Source organism: Carica papaya, chromosome 9 (assembly GCF_054855325.1).
Source record: "Carica papaya isolate Zhongbai chromosome 9, ASM5485532v1, whole genome shotgun sequence".
In the NCBI taxonomy this organism is placed as follows: Eukaryota; Viridiplantae; Streptophyta; class Magnoliopsida; order Brassicales; family Caricaceae; genus Carica; species Carica papaya.
This window is the reverse complement of record NC_142317.1, coordinates 33309757-33321400: the sequence shown is the minus strand read 5'-3', so window position 1 is coordinate 33321400 and position 11644 is coordinate 33309757. Positions and strand designations below refer to the sequence as shown.

The 11644-nt window shown below is 32.2% G+C and overlaps 1 protein-coding gene across 1 annotated transcript; it reads left to right on the top strand.

Moving 5' to 3' along the window:
- The first annotated feature begins 4210 nt into the window (after positions 1-4210).
- Positions 4211-11432, top strand: LOC110819662 (Phototropic-responsive NPH3 family protein). Its single transcript, XM_022048937.2, has 4 exons — positions 4211-5169; positions 6601-6670; positions 9236-10462; positions 10711-11432. Exons 1-4 carry the CDS (start codon positions 5111-5113, stop codon positions 11248-11250), a joined length of 1896 nt encoding a protein of 631 aa, XP_021904629.1. The 5' UTR covers positions 4211-5110; the 3' UTR covers positions 11251-11432.
- The last annotated feature ends 212 nt before the right edge of the window (positions 11433-11644 follow it).

Below are 11644 nucleotides of genomic sequence, written 5' to 3'. Positions count from 1 at the left end.
ACACGTACGAGTATTTTATTATATTGTTCTGTCACTATAAATAAATATAATATGAAAACTGTAAGAGATTGCTTGTTGGTTTGGAATATCTATCGCATAGTGTTTAGATTTCTTTTACTATAAATTCACGTACGTTTCGTTACAGATACATTCTTTTTTATTTGATACGAACATGTTTTAGATTCAGATCTATTTACTTTGAAATTCATACAAACACAATAATTATTTTATGTTACACTATGAGATAAGGGAAAGAATTGATATCTTCCAAAATTTATTATTTTTACACTTATTTATTTTATTTTAATTTTTTTAAAAAAAATAAACAGTCAATCAATACGAAAGATCGCAGATAACAAATTGAGAGTTAATTAGCTATAATGTTTCTCGATCTAAATTAAAATGTAATTTTAATACTTAATATTTTTTAATCGAAAGTTATAACAATGAAATAGTTATGCTCATTTATTTAAAATTAAATCGTTACGTTTAGTTTTTTAAATTAAATTTAAACTAATGTATTTATTTATCGAAATACATTATTAAGTTTCATAAGAGTAAATAATTACATAATATACTTCAAAAAAAATTATTATGAAATTAGGATTAATTTTAGTAAGATAGAAATTTCTGTATTGAATCTAATATGTATAAGATTCTTAGATTATGTTTACTAATAATAATAAACAAAAGTAAATAATTACGTGATTTCATATTTCTATTTATATTGTACGAGATAATAACAATCACTAATGATAAAAATAAATAAACTTAACTTATAGTTAATGAAAAAGCTCATAATTGAAATAATTTTCATGTGCGATTTAGATTTTGTTTTTCTCCCGAACTTCTCTTATTAAACTCTCGTAAGAAATTTGAGATTTTTCGCATCCATTAAGATAGAAAATTGATAAAAATTTAATGGTAATTTCATTTCTAAAATTTTTAGCTCTTGCTCGAGTCATATAACCATAAGTGCTATGTGAAAATTCACTTGTAACTAGTTTCTTAATTAAACTCTATAATAATATCTAAATTTTAAATTAATTATTATGATATATATTAGAAGTAATTGAATATACATGTATATATATATACTCTTAATTTTAAATTAAGTAAATTTTATATTTCTATTTATATTATATTCTCGATAATCTATATATCCCTTATTAGTGTATGAACAACTATTTCTCGAACATAGGTATCTTCATAAACTAATAAAAAAATAAAATAGATCATCTAACAACATATATTCACATATCAAGAATTACGAGATCACTCATTTCATTATGGAATGACAGAGGGATCGTACCGTTTGATAATTTTTTTTCAAGGTTTTTTCAGAGGTCTATAAAAAATTAAAATCGATAAAAATTTTTCTAATCCTCCCTTCCCAAAAAGAAGAACATGAAATTATTTTTTCTTTCTGCATGGAATAAGAGATTGGATCTAGCCGTAAGAATAATGTTTGGTTGATAAATAAGTCACTTCTTGATCTTCGACCGTATCAATCACTACGAATACCTCCGATCAGTACAATGAAACATGTTTATTTATCTATTTGAAAAAATAACAATCACTAACAGAAAAAAATAATAATAAACTTAACCGATAGTTAATAAAAAACTCATAATTCATATAGTTTTCACATGTGATTTAGATTTTATTTTTCTCCCTGAAATTCTCTTATTACAATCTTATAAGAAATTTGATCTTTTCCACATCAATTAAATTGATAAAACTTTAATAGTAATTTTATTCCTAAAATTTTTAGCTCTTGCTCGAGCTATTTAACCATACAAGAAAATTCACTCGTAACTAGCTTCCTAACTTAAAGTCTATACTAATATTTTATCATAATAATATATAAGTTTTAAATTAGTATTCTAATATATATATATATATATATTAGAACTAATTAAATATATAGATATAATATCCTAATTTAATCCAACTTTTTTATTTTTATTTTGATAATTTATAACCCATATATAAATTTTTAACCATTAAACTTATTTCCATCATAAGCTTCAAAATCTATCAACCACAAAAGTTGGCCCAAACTAACCTTGTAAACTAGCCTAGAAAATGAGAATCCAGCCCAGAATTGAAACGTCGCCGTTTTACTCGAAGCCAATACCTTCCTCTTTTGTTCCTCTCTGCTTTGATTAAGATTGATTTGGTATAACTAATAATAGAATATAAACTATTATTATACATTTATAATAACATTGTATATATTTATTTTGTATTTTAATAATAATTATTCTACAAAAAAAATTAAGTTTGTAAAACTATATACATAACTTTGATAAATATAACCAATTAATTTTATTCTTTACCTAGTTTTATCAATATTATATTATAAAATTATTCAAAAATTTGAGCAAACAATAAGTATATAGTAACAAATGTAAAATAATAACAAAGTATATTACAATATAAATAAGATATAGAAAAATTATATTAAATTACATATAACAATTTTAAATTTAAATACTATAATAGCCTCTCTCTTTTTTTTGTGATGGAAATTAAATTAAACTATATCTAAAAATTATAAGTAAACTCGTACTAAATCAAATATAATAAACATAGAAGCGTACATGAATTCATGACAAAATAGATCTTTACGTCATGTGGTAGATTTTTTAAACTAACACGTGACTGTAAAATATTAATTTTTCATAACTGTTAGGATAATATAAAATAAATTAAACGTACGTATAATTTTGAAATTATAACCGTATTTTATATTATCAATTTTTATTATTTTTTAATTTACATATTATAAAATAAAAAATTAAAAATATGATATATGCACATATTATAAATTCATATTTAAATTCGATATATTAAAATTCATAATCGTTTAAATATAATTAATCATTTTTAAATAATACTAATAAAATCATCGTCTGTTACGTATATCGAAATTCACATTAAACCCAGTTGTTGATAAAAAGATTAATAATTTATTACACGAGAATATAAATAAGATATAGAAAAATAAATTAAAATAAACAAAAATTGTATTAAATTACATACTGACACCTTTAAAAAATGAAATAAGATTATAGTTTTCTTAATTATTATATAATATAAATAAGACCCAAAAAAAAAGTGAAAAAGGAAAATACAAAGGAAAGAAAATTTAGTACCTTTTTATTATTATATAATCTAAATAATTTTAATTGGAATAACTATTTACTATTTAATATATATTATTAGTAAATAATATGTCATCTTATATATATATATATACATATATACATATATGATCACCCACTTAATATATCACTTTGCTGAATTTAAGGGTCCAGTGAATTTTCTAGGCAGGTTCCGGTATATACATATATATATATATAAATATATATACATGCATACATATATATATATATTGTATGTATTGATGATGATGTTTCTAAAGTATCTTGAGAATTGAAAAGCGTTTCCCAAAAGCTAAGCAAAGACTCTGTCAAAATCTTAAAGTAAATCCTCCCCTGCCAATTTTTCTTCGTACTTTTCACTTTTTATTTTTTTAAAAAAAATAATTAAACGTTGGCGCGTGGCGCGTGGCGCGCGTGATTATCTCCCGAAGGACACTGTCCTGGACATGGAATGCTTTTTTGCCTCCTTATAAAAGAAAAAAGTAAAATATAATTCCAAATTTTAACCATATGTATATATATATATATATAGGAGCATGCGTGTTTATAATGTCTACAACCTTCTTCAAGCTTCCTATATATATATATATTGAATTATTATGATATATATGTATCTATAATACCCCATTATAATATAGAGAATTATTATGCTATTATTACTATTAATTTTACAAATTTTGTGGGTAATTTAATTTATAATTTTTTGTGTACCTCTAGAAAAATATATCTTATTTATATTAGATAAAAAAACATATAAATACATTAAGTTAGGTATTGTAATTATATGATACTTTTAGTTTTGATTTTTATATATTCGATAAAAATATATATGTATAAAATAAAGAACCATAATAAATTTAAAAAGTTATGAGCTTTTTCCAGTAATTACTTATGGTAATAGTACTCCAATCACTTAAAAAATTTACTACAAATGGTAAGAAATAATAGATGAACCCTAAGGGCATGTTGACTGATTGCTACTTACACATCCTGTGGTGCCGCCAAGAAAAACCTAATTTTCTTTTAGTGAGAAAACACCCACATGGCCTGGCTGGACCTCCATGGTTGTCATTGAAGTTGGTAGGAAAGATCAGAGAGAACCAAAAAGAAGAAAAAGATTATTTGGAGTTAATTGTTTGTATTATAAAACAGTTTGATGTTTCGGTTGGAGTATTTTTACGGATTAAACTTGCAATAATGTAATGTAACACAAACTTCTAAAAGAACCCAATGAGTATGCTTCAAATTGAAGGGACCCACACCATGCATGTGCTTCCAGAGCTGCCATTAATACCCATGTCCAGTTTTCAAAGCCCCTTTGCTTGTCCTTTCTTTATCTCCCTCATCATCATGCCTTTGAACACATTATTATTTTAAGGGGACTGAATTGGGTTGCTTCTTTTCTTTAATGGGTTATGACTGGCTTTGGTTTCGTCCCTTCTGATTCCATCAAGTTCGAATTTTTGGAATCTCCCTGGTCGGTCGGGCTTCTGCTGTAATAAACTATGACATTGTTGGTTGTAACTAGATGAGGGTTTCTTTATTTTCTGGGACATAGTTGGAGGGGTTGACCTAAACTTTGTGTCGGTATCTCGAGCAAGTCTGAGATTGGGGTCTCTGTTAGGGAATTTTTTGGAATTCAATTTTGTTTTAAGAAAATGGGGTATGTCTATGTCATGTTGGAGTGGTTTTTAGGGTTTCTTTTATGGAACTGACATAATGTTTTTTGAAGAAATCGGTCTCTTATTTGGTATATCTTCTATCCATTTTGGGAAATTCTTTGCATTCTAGGTTTTGCTTGAAGATTTTCACAGAGTTTACAGAACTTAGGTTGAGGCCTTTGGGGTTTTGGTATTTGGGAAACTGGGTTTGCAGTTCAGCCCCAATAGTCCTAAACTCTGGTCTGGTTTGGGGTTTGGGGAATTTCCATTGTGAAAAAAATGGCTTGTATGAAACTGGGTTCCAAATCTGACGCCTTCCAGAGGCAAGGGCAAGCCTGGTATGTTTCCTGATCTCTGTTACTTAGCCCTATTATTGTATTTTCTTTGTCTTGTGTTTTCTTTCCTTAAATTTCTTTTGAAACTCATGTGGGTATTTTCCATGCATAGATTTTAGATGCTTTGGTTGTGACGTGAGCCTCAAAATAAGTTCTAGTTGACACTGAAACTTCGTCTAATACATTTAGATTTACTTTTTGTTTAAGTAGCTTTTGTTTTTAGATTATGGAATTTCTATTTATAATTCTTAATTTTATTTATCTAAATGGATATGTATTAGACGAATGTACTTCAATTTTGCAATTGGCTTGTTTGAGTAGGTCAGTATGAGGAGTAGATCAGGTTTTTTGGAAGGCCTGTAACATGAACAATATGCTGGATTGTTAGTTGCTTGATTTGACACTTCAAACAGATTGGATCAGCTAGATGGTCACTTTGTTTGTTTGTTCCTGAACCATCAGGTCATATATTGTTGGGAAATATCTGGCAACTCCTTATTTTCGCATGTTGCTCGGAGCTTTCTCGTATCAATTTTGTGACAGGTCTAACTACTTTAAACTATGGTCATTATTGGGTTGTAATATGGGGCATGCTGCAGCTTCAATGGAAGAGGACAAGTTTTCAGTTAGTACACAGTTAGCACAAACTTCTTATATGACTTAAACAAAATTTCAAACTTCTCTTCCCTTAGATGATTGGGGCTTGGAGGGAAGGGTAAAGAGGGATAGAAGCTCCATTTGTCTTGCTAATTTAAAGAGTTTGTTGTCTTTAGGAATTAACTACTGAAGTAATAACTTCTGGCAATGAGTACAGTCTCTTTCTGATTGAACCTTCATATATGAAAGATCGCTTGCATATCATGGTAACTTCAGAAGTAACATGTCCAGCCATGTTCTTGTCCATATTGAATCATGTACTTGCGACATAATTTAGTTGCATTCGTACTGCCCGAAGAAAAGGATTGAAGCACAGTGGTCAGCCATCTTAGCATGCGTAACATACCTGGAATTATGCATACCAAAGATATTGTTTGCTTCTAGCTTTTCTGAGTGTGTATCATCAATATCAATTCCAACAACCACCTGCATGGCAAAGATGCATCTATAGTCTATTAAATTTTTTATAAAACAATAATCTATTAAAAAATTCTACTCTAACTATGCTGTGATGAGTATTCATCAAACTGGGTCAGTAGGAGCAGGACCTTAGGATCAGTTCATCATTTTGTCATTTGTATTTGCAAGTAAACTGCAGATCTGTTGTGTGGTTGAACAAAACAGCAACATTTAGTGGATTTTCTTCAGCATGTAAGAGTTTACAAAGGATGTGTATATGCCAAGTTTCTTTTTTGGAGATGAAGTGCATTCTTTGTGCTATTCTATTTGTTGTACTCTGTTTGAATTCTGACCTCTCATTATAATTGTAACCAATAGGTTCTGCGCAACTGGGCTTCCTAGCGATATTATCGTTGAAGTTGGGGATATGTCCTTTCATCTACACAAGGTAATCTTTTTTTTCCACTGCAATCAAAATTACTTAGTTTTCTACGTTGGTAAGCTATAAAGTGAAGTGATTGTGAATGTTGTTGCATTTGCTTAGAGGATTTATTTCTGTATTTTAACCCAGGAAAAAGAAAGCAGTATTTTGGTCTAGCTAGAGTTGGCCTTCCGTAGTTGCTGATTTTGGATTTCTTTTAGTACCTTCCTGATGATATTGACTTTCAAGCAAACTAAGAACCATATGAAATTTTAACATTTTTACAAAATTACAAGCCTCTCTACTGGTGCTTCATCTTCCTAAAATTCCACTTGCTGGTTTCTTGTGTGTTAGAAATATGTTAGCGTTATATTGTCTTCTGTTTGGAAGTGCGAGGTGATATGATCATTTTCTGGAAGCTGTTTTTATTTGACTTACTCAAACTTTTATGTGCTACCTATTTAGGTGCATCAGATCTTATCTGAATTAGAATTCATCCTCATCTTATTGAATCTAATAGTGGGTCTGCATTTTATATACAAATTTTGGTCATAGGATCAGAATTATATTGGTATTGGAACTCTGTTTTACATGGTTAAGTTCTACATTTGAACTTTTCAATCTGTTTTCACCCGTTAAATATCAAGTTCATTTATATTTTTATTTTAAAAAAATGTTTAGTATATTTATATTTTATGATTTTTTAAAAATAAAATTGTGGTATATGTCACTAAATACAAGCACCAAGAAGATGCTAATCCGTATACAAAATATTTATATGTCAATCAAAAAGTCAATAAAATTCCTGAAATTCTCCAAAAAAGATAGAGGATGACCCATAGCTAAAAGACCTAGGGTCTGAAACTATCTCTTTCTAATCCTATATATATTCTCCTCCACCTCCTCAAAATACCTCCTATTTCTCTTTTTCCCTACAGCCCAAAAAATAGCAAGGGGAATGAGGGTCACATGTTATATTCTATGATTTCTTATTATGGGCTTGACCAGAATGGATGGGATATTAAAGCCAGGACTACCATGTCTTACGGTAGCCTTTTGGAAGCAATCTCTTACGTTTATGCTTCCTTCTGCCTGTACTCTATTTGCAGATATGGGTCCGGCATCTTGTTGTAGGAAGATAGATCATTAGGCAAATCTTCTTCTTTAACCCGCTCTCCTTGTCTTTATAGTCTTCCTTTCCATCACAACACCATATCTCCACTTTCATGTCGCATTTTTTTTTGCCAAATTTAGTATTAGTTTATTTTATTCTATTCAGAAACTCTAATGCCCAGAAATCTTTTTATTTAAAAAAAAAACTTTAATGCCTGGAGATATTGGAGCTGATGTCTTTGCTTAACCTTCCTGATTCTTTCATTCCTGCTCCAAGACCAGATTCAAAGGTGTGGCATATCAACTCCACTAGTGTCTACTCTTGTAAATCTTTCTTTGAATACCCTACATGCCATCCCATTCATCTGGTCTTTAATAGTGTTTTTTTTTTAAATGAACGCTTCCCTTACGGTTAAGGTCTTCAGTTGGACTGTTGCCCAAAGAGGATTAACGCTAATGATCTGCTACAGGCAGTAATATAATTGACCGTATCTTCATATATTTGTTGTGACGAGCTTTCATAAGTATAACTGTTTGTTTTTTCTTGTGATGTGGCTTGGAGGCTTAGGAAAGGCTTTTTGATATCTTTCGTGGGTTTGCCCCCTTCTCGTGGAGTTGTCATTGCCTTTTAGCTTTTGCTAAATGAGTTTGGTAGGAGCAAGGAGCTGAAAAGATTATGGAAGGCATCTATGTGTATTTGGTTGTAGGTTCTGTGGCTTGAAAAGAATGCCGGAGTTTTTAGATTGCTTTTGATCTCTATTCATTGGGATATATTGTTGCTTTTGTGTTATGGTTATATGGCTTCTTGCCCCACGCCCGGGGGTAATGGGGAGACCTACTTCTTTACTTGCTTCCCAGTTTCACTTTGTTAGGAGTATATCTCATCCTTTTATTCTTCTAAAAAATATCTTGTCCTTTTATTATGTTCTTTGTTAGAACTCCATTTTTTTCTTTTAGCTTATTGGTTAATTTCGAACAACTTCAGAGATGGTATTGCCAATCTCAAATATTACCATCTGAAACCATTTGAGTTAATATTGTGAAAAGTAGCATCATTGGTTGGTGCATAAAAGTTTGTTTTCCACACCCATCAGTAGCTACTCATTAATTTTTTTTTCAGTACTCTCTAGGTCCTAAGCACACAAAGTTGGGTTGTATTATCGTGCCTCTACTGGATTAGGATGATTGGAGTTATGTTCAAGATTTCTGATTTTGTGAGGCCTAACCATTTTATCTAAAGAAAGCTGTTTAAGCCCGTCCTGCACTTGACCTTTTGTCGTATGGTTTTTTGCATCAGGATTATACAAAGCATCAGATGTACTGTTATATTTTCCCAATTATTTTTCCTTATGTACGGGTTACCGTTTGGCCCCGTATTGCAAAAGTTGATGCAGTAACTGGCACGAATAAAATGCAATCTCTGTTTTTGAAAAATGACTATTGTAATTTCTTACGGCTTTTCAATATCATTTACTGCAGTTTCCTTTGCTCTCTAGAAGCGGAGTTATGGAAAGATTGATTGCTGAAGCATCTGAAGAAGGGGATGAAAAATCATGCATAAATCTTCCTGACATTCCAGGCGGGCCTAAAACATTTGAATTTGTGGCCAAGTTTTGTTATGGGGTGAAACTTGAACTTACTGCTTCTAATGTAGTATACCTTCGATGTGCTGCTGAGCATCTCGAGATGACTGAGGAACATGGGGAGGGCAATCTTATTTCACAGACAGAAACATTTCTTAATCAAGTAGTCCTGCGAAATTGGAAAGACTCTCTAAGGGCTCTTCAAACTTGTGATGACATCCTTACCTATGCTGATGAACTCCAAATTACAAAAAGGTGCATTGAGTCCCTAGCTATGAAGGCTTCCACTGACCCAAATCTTTTTGGGTGGCCAATAACGGAACATGGGGGACCAATGCAGAGCCCTGGCGGGAGTGTCTTATGGAATGGGATAAGTACTGGGGCTAGACCTAAAAACTCAAGTATAGATTGGTGGTACGAGGATGTATCAACATTAAGTTTTCCCCTGTATAAGAGGTTGATTGCAGTCATGGAATCTCGTGGTATCAGACAAGAAGTTATTTCTGGTTCCCTTACTTCTTATGCTAGAAAGTACCTACCTGTGTTGAACCGGCATCAGGTTGTAAATGATTCTAGCAGTCGACTTGAACCTGTGGGCTTGGGAGCCATGGTGTCAGAGGAAGAGCAGAGATTTCTGCTGGAAGATATTGATAGATTACTTCCAATGCAGAAGGGCCTTGTCCCAACCAAGTTCCTCTTTGGACTACTTCGAACAGCCATGATTCTTCGAGCAAGCTCTTCTTGCATATCGAACTTGGAAAGGAGGATTGGGATGCAGCTTGATCAGGCAACAGTAGAAGATCTCTTGATGCCTAATTTCTCTTATTCCATGGAGACACTATACAATGTTGATTGTGTGCAACGGATTCTTGAGCACTTCCTTGCCATGGATCAGATTACAGGTGGAGCCTCGCCATGTTCAGTTGATGATGGCCAGTTGATTGGGTCACCTTCATTAACACCAATCACGATGGTAGCTAAGCTGATTGACGGGTATCTTGCTGAAGTTGCCCCTGATGTTAATTTGAAGCTTCCCAAGTTTCAAGCTCTTGCTGCTTCTGTTCCTGATTACTCCAGGCCCTTGGATGACGGTCTCTATCGTGCAATAGATATTTATTTGAAGGTACACACTGCTTCACTGATGTTCTCTAAATCACAATATCACTATATATATTTCTTTAACTTGGCATATGGCTAGAAAGTGCTAGTCTAACGCCAAAAATCATTAAACTATTTTCACTCAAGCTCATGCACTATTCTCCCTATCCAAATTTAGACTTGAACAGCCGAATAAGTGTTGTGTGATTGATTTATTTCTTGGTTCCTTATTTGATGCTTATGATTTTGCTTTTGTGGTTGAAAACCATGCAGTCACACCCATGGTTGGGAGAGTCAGAGCGAGAACAACTATGCAGGCTGATGGACTGCCAGAAGCTATCATTGGAAGCTTGCACCCATGCTGCACAGAATGAGAGATTGCCACTGAGAGTAGTAGTCCAAGTCCTCTTCTTTGAGCAGCTACAACTTCGGACGTCCATTGCAGGTTGCTTTCTTGTTTCTGATAATCTTGACGGGTCAAGGCAGTTAAGAAGTGGGGTTGCAGGGTCATCGGAAGGAGGATGGACAACAGCTGTGAGAGAGAACCAGGTGTTGAAAGTCGGAATGGACCACATGAGGATGCGAGTATGTGAGCTGGAGAAGGAGTGTTTGACTATGAGGCAGGAAATTGAAAAGTTGGGACGGGTTAAGGGTTCGAGTGCTTGGGAAAATGTTTCGAAGAAACTGGGTCTTAAGATGAAATCTCAGATGTGCAGTGCTCAAGAGGGTTCAGTTAGTAAACAAAAAAATGGGAATGGGAAGAACAGACATGGGAAGCATAAGAAAACCTTCACTCCAGATCCAGAGGCTTAAGACCATTTCCACTAATTCCTTGTTTTGTGCAATATTGCTTTAACAGACTACATCCGAAATCTCCTAGGAACTGTGTGCATTAGGGTTTTTACTGTTGATTCTTCGTTCCTTTACACCTCTTCTCATCTAGCAACTGACTCAACTATATGGAAAAAGGAATTCAACTGTATAATTTCGTTCTTCGACTGTACTAGTCCATACTTGCTGGTAACATACCCTATTGCTATAGGACCCGCATAGTATTGACAATTTTATACTGGCTCAAATAACGGTTAATATCGATTAATGGTAGTATACATCAATTACAAAATTTTACTAATGAGGTGAGGTGATTAATAAATAACTTCACATCCATTCCAAATATGAAACATGATTTATATAAAATACAAAGGGT